We start from the raw sequence: 19,919 nt of genomic DNA, 5'->3' as shown, positions 1-19,919 counted from the left end.
GAAAAAACATTACCTGATATGAGTTGGACAGCAACCAAATTATCTAGAAACCATATTTTAATAATTGGTGGAGTGAAGAATTTTCTTTTCTTCTTATAGTAGTAATTAAGAGAAGTTATTTAGGCTTAAATTGACATTATTCAGGGCATTTTAATGTAATTAGATTTGATTTTGTAGAGACTATTATACTGGATGAATCATCAAATCAAGAAGACAGCTTCTGATGTAGTTTTCTTTTGATTTGATTGAGCTGTAGGCTCCATATGAGAAAAACAAGCAAACTTTTGAGACTGAAATATCATAGAATGATCCTATTTTTATTTTGAAAAAGATACATTACGTGTCATATTTTATATTATTCTTTTTTCCTCGCAATTTCTTTTTGCAAAATTATTTTTTATTCAATAATAAATATAATGGATATTGATGTTTATCCAAATATCATTTTCTCATTATCAATTGACTGAGTCAAAGATATTCTATCTAATTATTTTTGCAAGTAAAATTATTTTTTTCTATATCCACACATTTTCAAAGTAAACAAAAAATTTCTAGCGTTATCAAATGGAAAAATGCACATAAACTTTTCATTTGAAACCTATTTTCCATAATTTCATCTGATTTCTACTCATTTTTTAGTTTTCATTCAATATTATCTTGATCAATGTACACTTCGATCAAAGTTTGATAAACCCTAATGTTATTTTAATTACTTTTTGTCATATTCATGAATTGGGCCAGTTGTGGCCCAAGGTGGAATCGGACTCGGAAAGCCTAAAAAAAAAGCCCGCAGCAACCGATTCTTGACCCAACCCTTAACCCTAAAAACCACGTCGTTTTAAGTCTAACCCTAGCATAGCAGGAAATGGGCGTGAAACAGTTTATAGTATCGTCTTCTTCCCTTCTACAATTGTTACCTCTTCTTTTCGTCGACAAGCAGATTACCTCGAAGAACACGTATGGGTTATACAAAAGACCAGCTGCTTACTCGATTGAAGGTTCGACTCTTTAGTCTTCACTGTTATTTATTAATTGTTGAGAATTGACTGGTTGATTCATTACTATTATTCACATTGACTGAAATCTGATCTGGGTTTGCTTCGTTTTTCCTTTTTGTTATGTTGATGTTGATTTTCATCATCGTTTACTTAATGGGCTTTATATACTGTTCGTCTCAAGTGTAAAAGGACCAAGTATAAAGCAAAAGTTTTTCCCCCTAGTTGCTAATTCGATGTTAATGTACAATGCAAATGGTATATTTGTTGAATTTTATATTAAATTATTTGTAGTGATTGTATTAATGATAATTTCCTGAATACCTCCTTTCAAATGATGTCAACGAGCATCTAGCATTCTAGCTGTGCTGGAGAAGCTGAAATTGGGCTAGGAGATGCCTATTCAAAAGAAGAAAAATCCCATTAACTAGTTTTTTGGGATTATGAGTTGGGACTTTTGCAAGTTACTGTAGTAATATTTGCTAGCTTGCTTTTGTAAAGAACTAGCATTTTTCTTTTTGATCTTGAGCTGTAATTACTTGAAAAGAATTCTTTTTGGAACATTTCAGGATTTCTTTATTCCATTCTGTGTTCTGAATTCTTTTAACTAATATACTCATTGGCTTGTTTTTAGGAGCTTCAAATTGATTTTGCTCAGTATGAACATCCTGCTGCTTTGACAGTTGAAGAACAGGTAAACCTTTTTTTCCCAGAAATCTAGTTTGCATGTATTTTTCAACATTCACATTCCATATATTATATACAGATCTGCTGATGCAAGAAAATGACTTTTGTATCAGGCAAAATATGTTGGAGACAAAGGAGGTGGACTAAGTAAGAATTTATTCTTGAAGGTAAAGGATAATAAGAATTTAGAAGAAATGTCAAAGTTACTAATTGTTCTGACAGATTTTAGGCAGCCATTTAAATTCCTCTGTTTGGAACTCATTTAACACGCTTGATTATACATGCAGGACAAAAAAAGTAGGTTTTACATTGTTTCTGCTTTGGCGGATACCAAAGTAGATATGAAAGGTGAGTATTATGTGTTTGATATAACAGGCATGATCAAGTTTGTGCTTGCCTAAGTTTATATATTTGATTTTGTTGAATATTAAAGGGAGTCACTTATGCCTTTAAGGTTGAGCAGTTTTGTCGCAAAGGCTTGGGTTGGGGAAAGGAGGTATAAGAATGGCCCCTGAAGAAGCATTGGGCGAGATACTTCAGGTAATGCCTCCAGCATGCCGAGTCCATGCTGACTCCTGACATTTCCCCTGTTTTCTTTCCTAAAATTCAAGTGTCATTCACCATTTGAAGTTTTTCCTCTTTGTTTTGCAAGGTTCCATTAGGCTGTGTTACTCCTTTTGCAGTTATTAATGAGTCAGCACGGTATGCATCAGAACTTATTTGCTGTTGAAATTGATTTTACCTCCATTTCTTCAAGTCTTTGAGTTTTTCCTCTATTGAAATGCATTTGCAGTTCTCTACCTTTGGCCTTGATAAGTTATATTTTTATCTTTGGCCTTGATTAATCTTGTTATAAGAGTGATATCGAAATCTTATGCCTTTTCTTGTCTTGCTGATACTGCATATAATTAGTAATGCTTCTTTTGGTAATACCTGATCAGATGTTTAATCAGTTCTTTTGAGAAATGAATTCTCCTCTTCAGTGTCAAACCCTAACTTCAATCCCACCTTAAGAAAAAAATTCATCCCGCTTAGTGAGCATGACTTTTTCTAGATCTTTACCTTCACAACATTCATCCCCAGATTGAAAAGAAAATATCATATATTTGTTGACTGGATAGAGTCATCCTATTTTATCAGAAATGATATCAGAATAAAACTGTAAAAGTCCTTGCTATGTTATCTGTTTATTAATTGATTGGAGTGCGGTGGTAATAACTAATAAGTTGAGAAGTAAAGTTTCTCTGACTCAGTTTTTAGGGTGCTTGAGTGACTATTTTGACCTAGGTTATTTGTAATCATTGAATTGTTTTTCATGATGTGATTGGTATTTTGATTAGAAGTTGTATTTGGTAGAACCAAATTAGAGCCTTGCGAGAAACAGGCTTCCGTTTGGTTGCTTTTTTTGAATTTATATAATTTCCTGCTATTACTGTTCCTAGCAGGAAGTAGTTTAGTATATATATAAGACAATTTCCATGTAATATTCATCCTTTGTTATGTATAGGCATGTTTCACTGTTGCTGGATAAAGGATTCAGGACACAGGAGCATTGTTTCTTCCATCCTCTATCTAATGAGATGTCAATTTGTAAGTATGAATAGGTTTTTTCTCATGTAATTTTTCTTGTTCTTTTACATTGAGTTTCGTTTAGTATATGTCTTATTCATTATGTGTTACTCTTTTTTCCCTAGTATTTGCATCGTATTAATTCATTGGAACTTGTGAACTCTATTTCAGTTGTCACTTTGAATGCGCAATGTGTAGACAGGGGATAATAGGGTTGTTGGATATTGTGAACAAATCAAATGCCAAATATAAAATTTGAAAGTAAAGATTGAGAATGAAGACAATCACATTATCAAAGTCCTGTCTCTAGTTTACGCCAAATGTTGTGGAAAATTGAATCAACACCCAAACTAGAGTTGGCTCGTCTCTGATTATTGCATTATAGCTATAGAGGGTTTTTTATTCAGTTTCCCCCAAGTTTTCTGCTTGGCAAGTTATATATTTTTAAAAAAAAAAAAAGGATTTGCATTAATTTAGAGGTAAATAAAGGCAGTGCTTAATTTAAGCAGATCACTTATTTTTCTCCTTGTAAGGTTTAGGTCTTGTAGTTAGGTTATAGACATAGAAATTACTAACTTTATTTCCTTAAAAGGCTTATTCTTTGTTGGATATCCTGATGCGCCCTTTCTTGCTTATTCTTAATTTTATGAAACAAGATTCTTTCGGAGCTTCCTTTATTATAACTGGTTGATATTTTCTTCTTTATTTTTTGTTTTTGGGCCTCTATTCTGCTAATTATTGTTCATCCACATCTAAGTTTTGACATTTTTATAGAGTTGTCAAGTTAGTTTGTTGTGAGTTTTACAACCTTATTCTGATTGCTAATAATTACTTATTCTTCAGCTCTTCATGCTCGTGATCTTGACAAATTTCTAAAATCAATTGGGAGAGAGCCCTCATATGTTGACTTGGAGGTGATTCAGGGTTAAGTTTGCTATATTAACTCGCCAAGAAAAGACCCTTTGAATAAACAATACTAATCTTAACTTGTAGGCTAATCCACCAGTTGGAAAGGATCAACCTCCTGATCTGGCTGCTTTTGTTCCATCTGATTCCACTGTTCTCTCTGATCCTCCAGTAAAGGCAGTTCCTTTGCAAAGTCATACTGAAAATCCTGTTTCTGCAGAGAAGAAGCCTGCAGCTGCAGCAGGTACTTAAATGTGATTTTACTTCTCAGTTGTTTTCTGAGTTCTAGATGCTAGCAGTAGGCATTAGCAGTTTGGGGCATTTTTTTTATTGGCCATTTTCTGTAGTTATGCCCATCGTTGCAGAGTTTTTCTGAATCTCTTTGAGTTGTTTCTACTCTCTATAGTTGGGGACGATCCTTTGTCCTCCTAATGTAGACATATGGGGAATTTTCAAAAAATCTGGTACTCTGGAGAACTTGGAAATGAGTCCTGTGCATTTTCTGTAGCAGACCTTGTGTGTAATAATGAATTCTATTCAGGACTATGGAGAACAGTGGAAATTTTTATTTATCTGTCTTGATGAGGCTAGTGATTTGACATATGAAATTAATTAGTTTGACCGACACAAAATAAATTATATAAATGGAGAAAGCATGCCGTGGAACGGCTTACTTGTTGTTTGATGCGCATTTCGTGTCAATTAGTTAGACCTTGATTTTTCTGTGTGGCTTCTTGTTTATTGTAATTTTTTTGTAATGTTTGCTTTCATTGATGTAGTAAAAACTGAGAAGGCACCAGGCACTGTAAAAAATGTGAAAGACAAGACGGCTGTTGCTGCACATCAACCCAGTGTTTTCTCAGATGCTGGACTTCTCGTGGAAGAGATTCTGAATAAAACATCTAATGTTTTGCTTTCAGAGGTATGTTTGGTGCTGCACCATTTACATATCCCACATCAATGTCATATTTGAGTTGGGCTCAAGGAAGTTCTGTTTATAGATTAAAGAGGATTCTATCAAGCAACATGGTGATCAACTTGGAAGTATTGTTGCTGACAGTATGAGAAAGCATCTTAGCTCAGATTTGAGAAGTCTTGCTGTGAGTAGCTATCATTTCTTATATCATTTACTATAACAATGTGCTTGCACACGAAACTTACGTTTGGTTTTCTGCAATGATTAAGGCTTCATTTCTTATTATGACTTCTTTTTTGTGGTACTAAGGGTTTCATTTAATAGAATGACTTGCAGCATTTCTTGTTCATCTTCTGATGCTATGATATGATCTAGATTCTTTCCTTGTGGAAATATTTTAATGTAAAATCAGGGTTATGCATATCACGAGGGTGTTATTTATTGCAGATAATGTTCAAGAACACAGCCTATGCACAGGGATTTTATGCAGGCACTCATCATCATCCAAAGCCATTATGAACTTGCCCCGACTGTCAGATGAATCCACTAGAGAGCACATGAAAATGAAACTGCATTTAAATATGCACTTATCCAAAGCGGTGCATAGTTTACACATTTCAAAATTGATTATTATTCTAAACATTTTTTCAGCTTTGGCAAATGTTGTTTTTGTTGCAAACGATGTTTAACGTTTTGTTTAATCTTGTTGATGGTTTGATACAATTGTCTAGGCTCAACCTTGTTCAACATTTGTGGCAATAGAACCTGTCAAATTATTAGGAAAGAGAGTGGACTTTTGTGTTATAAAAAAAATTAAAATAGAAAGATTACCAAATCCATTTGGTGGAAACTTGTGAACGTGATGGTACAATTGAATATATCTGGTGTTATGCAATAAACAGTTGTGTTTGATTAAATAATTGCAATATTTGAACACTATTTTCATCAATATCTTTATGGTAAAAGAGTAGTTTTGTATAGTACATAGAGATGACAGCACTATGACTAAGAATCAAGAAATCACTTTGTTGAGGTAATTTCTCTGATGCACAATTATTCAATGCATAAAATACTGTTGTAACCTACGAAGCCATCTCAGTCCTGGACAAGAACAAAAAAAAAAAAACGAAATGGTATTATATGAAACAGTTTAGTCCTGCAAAAATGATTCATACAATTTGTGGTACTATAAAAAGAGGTGGAGCAGAATGATGCTTTGGATTTAACAGTTTAGAAGTATAAATTTATAGTTGATAGTAATTTAAGTTTTCCAAAATCAATGTAAGATAGAGAAAAGCTTTTATGGGAGCTAAAAATTGGAAGCAATTAGTGAAAGAGTGAAAGGTGAAATGACATACCAGTAATGCATCAGCTATACATGATATCTTTTCCACAGTTCCCTTCCATAACTAGTTTAAACCCTTAGATTCCTAACAAACATATAAACATCACGTAGATATAAAATTGTTTTAGCAAGACCAGCTACCATTTTATGGCTAGGCTAAAGAATATTGCAATGTGTTAACATCTGGAAGAATTAATGAAGTTCAATTCAGTACAAAGGAAAATTCGCAAGCAAACTGTTGAAAGCATAATCTGCAGTGCAATTATAAATTCCTAATTCCTATTTTGGTGATCTTGTACTTTCAAACATGAACATTTGCAAAAAATTCAATGCATTTGATAATAGAATTCATTCATGAAGTTTTAGACTTCTTTTACCTCCCATTATTTATAAACTAATACATACATACATATATATATATATATATATAATATATATGTGTGTGTGTGTGTGTGTGTGTGTGTGTGTGTGTGTGTATCGTTAGCCTTTTATTTTACCCTTATTAGAGATGCTTTGTCTTTTATATAGCGGTTCTACAAAATCAATTGAATTCTCGAAAATCAATTGAACACCCACTTCTTTATTTCCACAAGGATGGAATTCCAATATTTTAATAACTAATCAGGCTACGATGTTTTTATCTTAGACCTATGCTGCAGTTGAAGAGAACTAAAAGCTTAGACATCAGAGATTCAATAAATATTAGAAACCTTTAGTATCAAAAATTTATTATATATATTTATATTTGTGGACTGGAGTTTGAACTTAAAACTTGCTATTTTGAAGATGACTTTAATATCACATAGTCAAAGTTTATTGGTAATATCAATACATTATATTAATTTGCTAAAGATAGATCAAGAATTCGAATCTCACCTTCGTGAGCTTCTCCATGAGGACTAATTCTCCCATATCTTGGACGAAACGGCCATAAATTAGCCAATTGCCTCCTCAACCTCAGGCACCTTCCGTCCCTACCATCTCCATCCTCGCTAACATGACCATCACAACCTTCACGACTGCTATTTTCAGTAACAGCTGGTAACTCTTTTCTGCAAACAGGGCAAGAGTTATGCAACCTTAACCAAGGCTCAATACACTCAGCATGGTATATATGTTTACAAGGCAATTCCTTTGCCTCCCCTCCGATCTTGAACTCTTCTTTGCATACTGGACAAGTTGAGTCATGGAGCAAATGACTTTCCATAATTTTCACTGTTGGTATTTTCCCTATAACTGCCTCAGGCGCTGGAGGCGGCACTGGCCGGTCATTTTGGGTCAATTCTTCAATCAATTCATTTAGTCCTGGACCAAAAAAGTAGTCTCTTGGATTAACTCTTGGAGGAATTGGGTTATTGGATTCAATAGGAGTGAAAGGATCAATTGGTCTAAGAACAATCCACGTTCTTGGTCTAGATTGGATTCCAGGTTCCTCTTGACCTCTACGTGGACGTACTTCATCATCAGAGTTCAATCTATTTCTTCTTCGTAACCAAGACCTGCCACGAGATTCTGGTTCAAGATTATCAAGAAGACGTGAACTTGGTCTTCTAATTACTGGTGGGTCAGGCATGAGAGATAGAGCTTCAAGTAAGCGAGCTTCTGGGGAAGGATCAAAAGCAGTGAAATCAACAACCAGTCTTGGTCTGTTCATTTCAATTTCACAAAGGAACTGCCCTGAACATCTAGGACAAATTATTTCTGATGGGTTTGAGGCAACAATTCTTACCATTCTGTGACATTGGTAGCACCAGTAGGGCTGGTAGGTTCTTGTTGTTTCATGAATTCTTGTTCTTGGTGGGCTCAAAGACATGATTTTTCCTGGTGGGATCTTGAAACCAAATGGGTTTCTTTTCTTTTTTCTTTTTAATTGTTTTTGGTTTATGGGTTTATGCTTGTTTTGGAAAAAGATTGTATCTTGGGAAGAAGAAACCAAATTGGAGGTCATTTATAAACATGTGCGAATGCAGAAAGAAAAGAATGGCTTTTCTGGGTTGCATAAAGCAATCCTTTCTTTATTTGTTTCTATTTTCACTTTCCATGAAGATGCTGTTAGGATTTGTTTGCAGCGTCTTCATTCGCACTATTTCTTCTCTAGCAAGCAGAGAATGACTGAGATTTGTAAAAGAAGAAACCGTTTTTAATTTGAATTGCGAGGGAAAGGTTGACGGCTACCTTCCGGAAAAAGGTCTTAGCGTCTGTTAGTTATTTGCTTTTGACGAAATTACCCTTCTAGTTTTTTAAGTGGCCAAAAAAAAAATTTTCGATGAATTAAGAAATCCTTCAAAAGAAACAAAAGCTTCTCAGTCAAGGTAAACCTTTTAATATCTCTGTTGATTCTTATCGACCGTAATATTTGTTTCTCAGTCAAGATTTTGGTGTTTTTCTTTTCTTTAGTTATCTTTGTTTTGAGATGCATATGGCCTATTTTGATGGATTTGCTGTTGTTAATGTTAAATTACTCAAGAATTCAATTTGGTTTCGTTTTCAATTTGATCTATGAGAAGTGCGTATTGAATTGGATTTTTTATTTACTGCAACTGCAAATATGGGTCTTTTTACTGTTTTTCTAGTTGTGGGCTTTGGTGCATCTGCACGCCACATGCTTGTTGATTTGTTTCAATGACTTGGCAATTGTTTCTTTGTTATTGTTTCACCTAAGCTTGTCTATTCGTTTAATATTGTTGTTCAAATAACTTGACTGATGATTTGAAATGTAATACTGATGTGATTGGAAGTTCCTTCTAAAATGAATGCATATAATCTAGTCAGCTGCATTGGACCGAGATCCAGTCATCCAGAGTTCCTATTGTATTTTTTTCTCAGTCATTTTATGTCGAGAGAACAGAGAAATCTCACACAAGGCATGTGCGCCTTTAAAAAGCCCGTTAATCATTCAATATTTTATTATCAAACATCTATTGTAAATGATATATCAAGTTGATAGTTATAGAGACTCGTTGAATTATGAATATAAAAAGTTTCCAATAAACTAGATAAGGACTAAGACTCAAAACAAGTAAATCACCTGAAGTAGAGAACTAACTCATGCTTCTTTTTTGGAAATTCTCAAGGATTTTCATTTGTTCAGGTGAAAAAAAAGTTGATTTCCTTATTAGCATTTACTCTAATGGGGAAATACCTGTCTAAACTTTGTTGATTTTGAGTTTACTATTGTTCGAACCATGATTTTTTTTTTTTCACATTACCTTAAAGCATTAGCTGATGCATATTCTTGTTCATTTCATGTTCATCTGAGAGATTGTTTAGAATAACTTTATTTGTGGGACGAATAAGAATTCTTTTTGGCAAACTGTATTGATCCCTACTCGTCATCATGGTATTTTTGATAGCACCTGTGCATAATTTTGTAAATTTCTATATTTTTTTGTGGAATAAAAGGTTTGTACGATTATTATCATTATGTGCTGAAAGTATATGGGCAAAAGACTTGCATTGTATATCAAGTTCTCAATTATCTTATAAGTGATAAATATGGTTACATTTTGGCAGATGCCTGGTCATTGTTGGGAAAATATGGAACCAAAACCTTATATCATATTCAAATAACTTCTCCTTGTGGTGGTATTATATCAGTACAAGAACATTATATGCTTTTCTCCTTCATCCTTGTCCAAGATGATTGAGAATAGGTTCCCTAATTAGAAGTGTAATTTAGCAATTTATAAAGGCATTCATTAGAAAGCTGATATTTTGTGTATATTTACTTGTATGTGTTGTATATTCACATAATACATATCGTTCTAAAAAATCTCTCTTTTTTTGCCTGCCTTTGTTTTTCTTTCTTTTTGCTAGGAAAAGAAAAAGATAAATAGAGATACAACTGTTTTAAATTTTACTCTTATAAATCAATTGTGAACTGGTCGTGTTTCTAGACTTAAAAAACAGGTCCACTGATTATTGTTTGGTTCATATGCTTCACTTTTACCATGTTCATAGTTCTATTCGTTTCTTTCTTTCTACAGGGTTCTGTTTCAAAGTAGTTTCTTGATCACATTTCTTATAATTTGTAAATTTACAGAGTCATGGGAATTGAAGAGCCCAAAGATCCATTGAAAGGGGTTGACTGGAAAGCCATAGGCAGTGAATTGCAGAAGGATCCTAGTGCTGGTGCTAAACAAATTATAAAGAAGAGGCTTCCAAAAAAGATCAGGCAAATTCCAGATTATTATTTCCTTCCTCGAAGATCTCTACCCTCTGCAATTGCATTCTATGGGGCATGTATTGCTGGTGGAATTGGTGCTGGCATGCTTCTAGAGATCTGGATAAACAAGAAAGTTAAAGGTATCATATCTAACTTGTCTACAATACAATATTGGCAAAAATAATTCTCAGGTGGTAGTGTTACATTTGATGAGGTTGTTGGTCTAGCTCAAGTGAACTGTTGGAATAACAACTATAGTGAACTTGGGAGATGCTTTCTTTGTGAAATTCTGGAATTTACATTTCATGTATCATTTGACATGACTTGTACCTATATCTTGATGATAGCCTTACCTTTACTCCGCCATTTCAAGTATTCGACAGAAATTGATGCCAATGTGTATCTATTTGTTCTGGTATTTCAGAGGATGGAGGCGTCATATGGGAGTTTGACAAACAGGGCCCGGAAAAGTAGATGGCATTGCAATTCCACAGGGAGTTACAATTTTAGCTGCCTTTTTTTTTTCTGCTGATGTTTCTTCTTTTGGAAAGTTGTGAGACACAAGACTGCTAGAAAACTAAATTATTGCATTTATGGGTTTTGAATTTTGAAATCTTCGCTAACTGACAATAATTTTGGTCAGCTAAGTAGTTAATTAGTTAGTTCAAACTGTCGTCGGCCCAGATTTTTAGGTCCCAAAATTGCAGGTACAGCAATTACGATTCCGCCCCCAAGATTTAAAAAAAAGAGTCCAGTCCAGTAGGCAGGCTAAGCAGGCAAGAGTCCTGCTTCAGGCCCAAATGCAATGACATTGGAATTGCCACAGTACTTTGATGCCACCATAATTTTATGTAATGCTTTTGAAACTCTAATCTATGTATTCAGAAACTTCTTCTGGGGTATGAAAAAAAAAATCAACTCATAAAAAGTTGATTAATCAAATTAATTAGATGGATGTGAGCCAGCATTTTCAAGTTATCAAATTATTATCCCATTAATTCTAGAAAAAGTATGAAAATTATCAAAAAATTATTTTAACTTTTAAAAATAAAATGTTATTTGTATTATTTTTTTATTGTTCAAAAATAGATTATATTTCCATTCTATAAAACTACAATATTATGCTTATACATTAAAAATATAATTTCAAAATGTTTTACTGATAGATTATGGGAATATAAGCAAGGAAGGAAAGAGCACCAAGGCATTCATCTTTCTCAGTCAATATTGTTCTGCAGGTTACCCAAAAAAAAAAAAAAGGAAATTATAATATGTTCAAATATCTAGGCTACATCTAAATAGAAATACAGTAAAATAATTCAAAATTGTTTCCCACAACATTAGGAACATGTCTAACCACTTGCATGTGGTTGTTCATTTGCATCTAGGGTTCCAAGAAATTTAATACCCTATTTCAGCCAACTAAAGAAAGGTAATGTCAAAAGTGTTAGGTGACCAATGCTGCCCTAAATTATAAAACTTCTAATAATTGCATTTATGTTCTTGCAACAACCATGACTACATGTAATAATGGTGGATTTGGTCCTGAATTTATTTAGCGAGATGAAAAAAAAAAAAAGATTAAATTTAATTTTTTAGGTCAATTTAATTTTCTAATTTGTTTAAATTGATTAAAATATTAAATTTAACATTTTGAGCCAATTTAATCGCTGAACATTTTAAAATAATTACAAATATCATATTTAATATTTTGAATCAATTTAACCCTATTTTTTCATTGTACATACATGTATATACATTTATTAATACTATAGTTAGGATCAAAACTGTATGATTTATTAAAAAAAATAATTAAATATGAAATAAAAGAAAATGATATATAAAGTTTACCATATAACTCTTTAGCTTGACTAATGATTTTGAGTTCATAAACACATACTAATTTGAACATTTTAAAATTGAACTTTATTACTAGGTTATATATGAAGTCTATGCATTTCTCATGTTGAACAGATTAAATTTATAATATATATTTTGTAATAAATAATTATTTTAATACAGAACAAGAAGAGATAAGAATTGATCTTATTAAATTGAAATAATTTATTAATTTGTAAAAATAAAAACATCTTCATAGGGGCTAAATTAACTGAAAAAAATAATGTAGTAGAACATTTCATCGAAAACGCAATTCAGAATCAAGAGATTCATGGAAAACTTCTACTTGAAATAAGAATAAAAGCTACTAGATCAAACTAAAAGTCAAGCAACACAAGACAATAAGCTCGAAACCATGCTAAGAAAGAATCCACTGTATCGACTACCTTTTTAACCAAACAATCTATAAATTATTTTCTGTTTACATGTCTGAATTATTTTTGAATGTCTGAATTATCATAACTGAGTCAAAATAATACAACAAAGATTCAAACTTATTTTTAAAAGAAATAATTTGACGAATTATTCAAAATTATCTTTTGACGAATTCGATAGTGAATAAATGAGTTTGGATGAGTTCGAATAGTATTTTTATTACCTTTATTAGATTCGGTATCTACCACTCGTTACCTGTTTAATTAATATTTAAAAATATTTAAAATAATTATTTTTTAAAATAAAATTATATATATACACTTTTTAATGCTATAATATATTACATTTAATGTTTATATTATATTTTTATTAAGTCAAAATAATAATTTTATAATTTTTACTTACTTTTTGCTTTTGAAAAATAAAAATAAAAATAATATTTTTAATGCTAAATGGGTATTTAAATGCATTCTGGTTTTTAATCAGATAATTATAATCAACTCAACGAATTCAAATACCTAATTTATAATAGGATTCAGGTTTGATTAATACATTTTAATTGGATACCCGACATGTTGCCATCCTTAAATGGATGCACCATTCATCTAATTTACCTACATGTTAAAAACATCATACCATGATGTTGGTTAATCATTCATATGATTTATCTACTTATATGTGTTAGCCAAAGGGATAAACTTGCGCGTTTCAACTTATTAGTTAGCTGGTTTTTTAGTTTAATATATAAAGAATTTAGTTTTTTAATTATACTTTCTATTGAAAATTAAAATTACCTTTATAACAAATAACAAAATCTAATAAAAAAAACTCAAATTATTCAGATTTATATAAATGAAAAATTGAAATTACATTAAACATTCATATTCTAATTAATTGAATATATATATCCAATAAAATAATATGATGATTGTTTAAGTTTAAACATTTATATATTTTCTACCTTACAAGATTGTGTCATAATTTTATGGAAGAGTGTGTCATATTCCTAACTCGTGTATTAAAGAAATTAACCAAAATTGAAAAATAAAAATAGAAATAGAAATATTTATATCATACCTTTTTTGGAATAAAAAAAATCAATAAATGTTTGTAAAATTCATTTGCAAATCTAATTTTTTATATTTAGAACATAAAAAAATTGAAACTAAAACAATCCGTATTTCCATTATAAAACCATATCCATCCTCCTAATATTCTAAAATTATTAAAAACAAGTGAATTTTTAATTTTGAATTTATTTTCAAACATAATTTTAAAATTAGCCAAGCTTTCTCTATTTCTATAAGGAAAAATTTCTTACGAAGAAGAAGAAGAAGGAGAAGGAGAAGCTTCTTTCCCAAGCAAATTGTGGAAACATATTCAACAAAGTGATGGTATTTAAATATCTAATTAATTCAAACCGACTTCTTGTTTGGATCTTTTTGACAAATGAAATATATAGAGTGAATCTCATTAAATATGTTGTTGAATCCTCATAAAACGCCGAATATTTTGAATATTATTTTCTGAAATTGTCAAATTGCGTTTCCCATCCTATAAATTTATTCCTCATAAGCATAATTAAATCTTTGATTATCTTAATTTTGCTGGCAATTACCTTCTCATTCCTCTCTTTTTTAGTAATAATCAAATTTCTAATTAAGAAATCAATTCCTTCCCTTGATGTGAATTTAGAATCATAACTGAAAATTGATTAATTTATGAATTATGTATTTGAATATTTAATATATTTAAAATAATATTATAAATAAAAGATTGTAATTAGCATGAAATAGATTGTTATTTTATGTTGGTATGGTATATTAAGTCAAAGGAAGACTTTGATGACATAAACTTAAAACCTTTTTAATGAGTTGTTGGAGGATTATAAAAGACCCATTTTTACTCTCCGCACGCATTGTTCCAAACTCTTTCTTCCTAACTAAAATTGAAAATTTGATTATTATAAATAGAGCAAATACTTACTAAAACTGTTTCACTCTTTAGAAGGTTAACTCGAAACAAATAAGATTTAGTTCTAATTTAACAGACCGTAGATATCGGTCTGATTAAAGATGTGTTCGACAATAGCTTTTTAAGTAATTTTTAGTGTTTTGAAACGCTACTTAAAAAACTGTTCTGTAACATAACTTCTAGACTAACTTTTAGATATTATTATAATATTTTATAAAAAGTTAACTCATAAAACGTTTAATTTTTATCATTTCATAGAAAACTATTAAAACAGTTAACAATTATCAAAACAACTAATTTTGTTTAATAAAACTTAAAAAGAAGAAGAAAAAAAAGCTAACAACTGTCAAAATAACTAATATTCGTAAATAAAGATTTAGAAGAAGAAGAAAAGAATGAGGTCATTGCTGATTGGTGACCCCATCAACCAACCAACTAAATTAATTAGTGGCATATATACTATTGGAGTAGGTGACTTAACCCAGTCTCATGCAACTCTTTGCCGTTACTAATAAATACAATAGGAAAAGGACTTGAAGGGGAGGGGAGAGTAGGGCTTCTGGTAGGGCACTATCATGCATATATGTTATATTAAGATTTAATGACACTGTCATATCATATCCTACATATATACATATCACTATCACTTAGACTTTGTTGGGGATCTTGCATCTTTATTTATTTCCTTTTTTTTCTAATTAACACTTCAAATTCTCCACAACATAAAAGGAAAAATCTATAGTTACATTATTAAAAGTCAAATTGAGGCATTGGGTTGAGACCGCTTGTAAAATTCAAATGCATGAGAGTCACATACCCTTGTATTAGAAGGCAACTATTCATTAACAAGGACATGTAATATAAAATTGTTGACCTTTTCTCTTTCTTTTGGTTCCCAACAATTGAGGTCAAATTACCCTTTTCAAAAATAAAAAATTTCAATAGCTCTAGGTTTTTAGCAAGTGTAGTTTTAGGGTTTTTGAAATTCATATTTATTCACAACCAGTTGTGAATCCTACAGTTTGAAAAGGGGCCAACGCTTTAGATGCTAAAGCGCTTACCAATTCTATCAGCTTCATTATGCACTTAGATTACTTTTCTTCAACTTAGCTTCCATTTGAAGTATTTGGACAGAGAGGTTAAAAGAATAATATTATTCTAGCGAACTAAGTTTGTTTAATTATTAAGCTTTTGAAAATTGAAACAAACGTTTGGTCTTATTAAGGATTGGTTATTGTAAATTGAATATTAGGTATAGTTTGATTGAAAATGATTTATTTTCCGAGAAATATACTTCCTAGAAAAAATATATTTTCAAGGAAATTATGTTTCAGGAAGTATAATTTGAATGTGTTTGGCATTTAAATCAACTTTTTAAGAAGTAAACCGCTCTCAAACTATAAAAAACTAATGTCCATAATATAAATTTAAATGTGTTTAGATGATAGTATAGATGAATAAATTCATTGCATTTAATGCAACTTCCTTAGCCATCTCTAAGCAAGTTATTTTTTTTGTACAAAGTTAGATAGTCTATTTCTCGGAAAGTAGAATTGATAATGTAAAACGAATACATGATTTTATGCACTTTTCGAAATTAATCTACTTACTTCCAATCAAATACCACCTTATATAAAAGTTATGTTCGGCAAGAGCATTTAGTGTTTTGATTAAACACTGTTGTAATTAATTATTCTGTGCGGTAATGTCATATATATTCTAACGTTTAGCGTTTGAGATGGTGTTTCATAAAATTTTATCATCACATTTAGCGTTTTACGAATATTTTATCAAACATATATCCATCACTTTTCTTTATCTTGTTCTCTATGACCATGTACTTTTCCGTCTTTATATTAAACAGCAAATCAAACACTTCTTTTTACCGAATATTTTTATTTTAAATCGTTATATAAACAACTAATCACTAACAGCTAGTAAAACAACTAATAGTTACTATAACAGCTAACAATTATTAGAACCGTTAAAATTGCCGAACAAGGCAAAAACAAGTTTGTCAGTCATTCAATACAAAACAGTATTGGGAGGATGAGGCAAATTTATTAATAGCAACTGCTTTTATCCCAATACAATTTTAAATTTAATAATGATAAATCCATTCTCATATGAAATGAGCTCATATATATATATATATATATATATATGGGACCAATAGCCTAGCTGGTTAGTTTCATTATTGTGAAAGATTTTAGCGAAGAAATATAAGGGTAGGATTGAATTGGAAGCAAAGATGATAGCTTCTGATAAATTTGGTTATAATATACACACGCAAGCCATTTGTCATCTTCTTGCAATAATAGCCTGCCAATTGGCCCAATATAATCTGCCTCCCACTGGATTTTTTTCACCCTTTTTCTCATTTTTTAAACATTATTCTCATCTATATATTGATTAGTGAAACTATAAATTATAAAGTTAAAATACCATTTAAATTGGACCAATAAATTCTAAATTACTTAAATTAATTACTTTATTTATCAAAATTATAATTTTGGGCAAGGCCATAATTAGATATTTTACTTATAAATATTTAGTTTTTGAAAGAACTATCGAAAAAAAATTCAGATAATCTACTCAGATGCAATGATGTAGGCTATTTATTTTTTTCTTTCACTTAAAAGTTTTTATAATTATTTTTTTGTTAGTTTTTATTCTAATTATCATTTATTACCAAAGTAAAACATGAATTTTAATAATAATAGTATACAAAAACAGAAATATATTTTGATATTTAAATTTTTATTTTGAAAAATTAAATAAAAAATTCAAGAAATTTTCGTCTTTCTCCCTATAGTATTCCTCTCTATAGATTAAATTTACTATTAGTATTGTAGAAAAAATAATTCCAAATAAAAAATTAATGGAATCCTGCAGCAAGAAAAGAAAAAAAAATAAAAAATTTAAAAAATATTTATTGATGACATACTGACATCAGGGTAAGGCAAAATAAATGAACAATGAATGTAAGAACCAAACATGCCTGAAACCCGTTCTGCTGATTCTGGATAGAATATTGTCATAATTTCAAAATCCAGTAGAGTTACATTTATTAAAACTCAAACCTCCAATTTTTATTTAATTCAAATAAAAAATTTTCTTGAACTTCTCACCTTTCCAATTTTTACCATGTTTAGAAGCATCTTTCATTAGCCCAAAGCAAATTTAGCAGTAGCATTTTGATCTAGTGCATTGGAAAATGCAGTATATTAATTTTATGTTTAAAAATCCAACCAGCAGTTTGATCACCGAAAAATAACTTGTATTTCAAGACGAGTTTTATTTATAGAATAAAGATTGCATGATTAAAAATTTAAAATTATTACTGTTGAGAGAGTTTTATTTGAATATCACTAAAGTTACTATTATTGGGAGGATTTTACTTGAATACCACATTGATCCGAGTATATAGACTTATTATAATAACTGAGAAACAAAAAATTACATCTAAAGATTTGACAAATTCTGAAATTTTTTTGCAATATTAATTTATGGAGAAGAACTCTCACCAGGCAACTTAATTACTATTTTTTTAACAAACATCTAATAAGAGAATCCTTGAACAAATTTGATCAGATCACTGATTATTATATGTATAGCTGAAAATATTTAATTCAAATACCACCAACAGTGGTCTGAAATTGAACCCTCCAAGGGCTACCAACTAAAGAAGAAAAACAATTTTTAATGAACAAAACTTTAGAGTAATGATAGCCAATATGAAATTTTAATAGAGTAATGGCAAACAAAAATTGCTTTAATTAATCTCTTTCTCACATGATCAATTATTAAATACACTATGAGTAACATGTTGGGATACAAAGCTCAGTCAGGGCTGAGGTAATATTTAATGTTTTTTTAGAGTTGGTGAGTTTAATGAATTTGAACTATGATCGAAACATAATTAATAAAAAAAAGTTTTCAATATTTTTTTGGTTTGCTTATATATTTCTAGTTCGGATAGAGAGTAACATTCAGGTAAAGTTAACACAGGAAAAAGAGTTTAAGAGTTGAATTTTTTATCTTGTAAGTAAAATTTGCCTCTTGGTAATAAATATTTACTAAGTAAGGAGGAGAAGATTTGAATCTAAGGTAGAAGACCAGTAGTGAGTAAACTGAATAAAAGAAAAAAGAAAAAGAATCACCATATATTTTAAAAATTTAAATTCAAACAAAAGAAAAAAAGTTCTTTTGAGTTGCCTTTATAAAATTACATGGAAACAGAGATTGTGGATCCAGCATGCATGAAAAGGCAGAGTATTTTGGCCAAGGCAAGGAGCCCCACACCCACCATGTCATGTGCTTTCATGTATTTAAGAATAATATCAAGCCTAACATTATCCTATATCAATGAGGAAGGCACATGGCTTCTATACAATAGTTTAATGAAAACATGACAACCAATCTTAACCCTTCACTTGATTTGAGTTCTACTCTCTATTTTTAAGTTTTCATCATTTCTTTTTTGTCATATATTGTTTGGGACAACATAAACTACCCTACTGAATACCTAAAATTCAATCCGACATAATAGTATCATTTTGCAATCTCCGGAAATGACTTCACTGCAAAGAGATAAAACTAAGATCCATTTAGATAAGCAACTGGGAATAATTGTTTCAATTTTAAGTTTTCAAAATTGCTAGTGAATCCAAACATGCCCTTAGCTTTACCATTAATCTTATCAACAATACACACTGTTCAGCAGTCGATCAGATTGATCTTTTTACTTATGTGAGGAGCGATAAATTTCGTGTTAAACTCCTCTCGACCCAAGTGTTTTTACATCCCTATTATCTTTATTGCTGGAATGTCTCTAAGCAAGTCCTCAATGATTTATAGAGCATGCCAATGAAGCCAAGCCTAGATGTATTATTTTATATCTATTGCCATGTTCTTTCCAACTTTGTAGCCATCCAAATTCCACAAGAACCAGAATATGGTTGTCAAATTTTAACTAAAAGACAAAGCTTGGATCAAGCCTAAAATTTCACGATTGTACTACTGTAGTACACACAATAATAGAGAGCCTCATGCAGCAACTTGTAGAGTAGGGAAATGAACAGCCTA

At 30.7% G+C, this 19,919-nt stretch overlaps 3 protein-coding genes across 5 annotated transcripts; 2 read left to right on the top strand and 1 right to left on the bottom strand.

The window, feature by feature from the left end:
- The first annotated feature begins 844 nt into the window (after nucleotides 1-844).
- LOC105638913 (YbaK/aminoacyl-tRNA synthetase-associated domain-containing protein) lies at nucleotides 845-5,993 on the top strand. The gene is made up of 12 exons (XM_012222812.4): nucleotides 845-998; nucleotides 1,630-1,689; nucleotides 1,796-1,849; nucleotides 1,970-2,030; nucleotides 2,146-2,222; nucleotides 2,335-2,384; nucleotides 3,190-3,272; nucleotides 4,095-4,165; nucleotides 4,245-4,401; nucleotides 4,937-5,079; nucleotides 5,159-5,257; nucleotides 5,521-5,993. The coding sequence occupies exons 1-12, from the start codon at nucleotides 960-962 to the stop codon at nucleotides 5,590-5,592; spliced, it is 966 nt and encodes a 321-aa protein (XP_012078202.1). The 5' UTR covers nucleotides 845-959; the 3' UTR covers nucleotides 5,593-5,993.
- Nucleotides 5,994-5,999: 6 nt separating this feature from the next.
- LOC105638911 (RING/U-box superfamily protein) lies at nucleotides 6,000-8,441 on the bottom strand. 2 transcript variants are annotated; one of them, XR_002284941.3, is made up of 3 exons: nucleotides 7,295-8,441; nucleotides 6,432-6,503; nucleotides 6,000-6,174 (listed from the first exon to the last, which is right to left on the bottom strand). XR_002284941.3 is itself a non-coding variant. In XM_020681242.3 (2 exons), exons 1-2 carry the CDS (start codon nucleotides 8,364-8,366, stop codon nucleotides 6,131-6,133), a joined length of 1,116 nt encoding a protein of 371 aa, XP_020536901.1. In that variant the 5' UTR covers nucleotides 8,367-8,441; the 3' UTR covers nucleotides 6,000-6,130. The 2 variants fall into 2 exon arrangements, 1 of the variants encoding a protein (XP_020536901.1); XM_020681242.3 differs by lacking the exon at nucleotides 6,432-6,503.
- Nucleotides 8,442-8,584: 143 nt separating this feature from the next.
- On the top strand, nucleotides 8,585-11,196 carry LOC105638912 (hypothetical protein). 2 transcript variants are annotated; one of them, XM_012222810.4, is made up of 3 exons: nucleotides 8,585-8,730; nucleotides 10,461-10,723; nucleotides 11,008-11,196. In XM_012222810.4, exons 2-3 carry the CDS (start codon nucleotides 10,465-10,467, stop codon nucleotides 11,055-11,057), a joined length of 309 nt encoding a protein of 102 aa, XP_012078200.1. In that variant the 5' UTR covers nucleotides 8,585-8,730; nucleotides 10,461-10,464; the 3' UTR covers nucleotides 11,058-11,196. The 2 variants fall into 2 exon arrangements, with proteins under 2 accessions (XP_012078200.1, XP_089582124.1); XM_089725998.1 differs by lacking the exon at nucleotides 8,585-8,730 and adding an exon at nucleotides 8,749-8,767.
- The last annotated feature ends 8,723 nt before the right edge of the window (nucleotides 11,197-19,919 follow it).

Source organism: Jatropha curcas, chromosome 9 (genome assembly GCF_041381405.1).
Source record: "Jatropha curcas cultivar XTBG-Jc1 chromosome 9, XTBG_Jcur_1.0, whole genome shotgun sequence".
In the NCBI taxonomy this organism is placed as follows: domain Eukaryota; kingdom Viridiplantae; phylum Streptophyta; class Magnoliopsida; order Malpighiales; family Euphorbiaceae; genus Jatropha; species Jatropha curcas.
This window is presented reverse-complemented; position numbering and strand designations above follow the sequence as displayed.

Excerpts from the sequence above, each read along its gene's own strand:
- LOC105638913 (XM_012222812.4), top strand. The coding sequence starts at position 960 with ATGGGTTATACAAAAGACCAGCTGCTTACTCGATTGAAG. Across the intron at positions 3,273-4,094 it reads ATCTAATGAGATGTCAATTT|CTCTTCATGCTCGTGATCTT; the intron begins GTAAGTATGAAT and ends CTTATTCTTCAG. Across the intron at positions 5,080-5,158 it reads CTAATGTTTTGCTTTCAGAG|ATTAAAGAGGATTCTATCAA; the intron begins GTATGTTTGGTG and ends TTCTGTTTATAG.
- LOC105638911 (XM_020681242.3), bottom strand. The coding sequence starts at position 8,366 with ATGACCTCCAATTTGGTTTCTTCTTCCCAAGATACAATCTTTTTCCAA. Across the intron at positions 6,175-7,294 it reads TCATGGAGAAGCTCACGAAG|GACTGAGATGGCTTCGTAGG; the intron begins GTGAGATTCGAA and ends GTTCTTGTCCAG.
- LOC105638912 (XM_012222810.4), top strand. The coding sequence starts at position 10,465 with ATGGGAATTGAAGAGCCCAAAGATCCATTGAAAGGGGTTGACTGGAAA. Across the intron at positions 10,724-11,007 it reads GATAAACAAGAAAGTTAAAG|AGGATGGAGGCGTCATATGG; the intron begins GTATCATATCTA and ends CTGGTATTTCAG.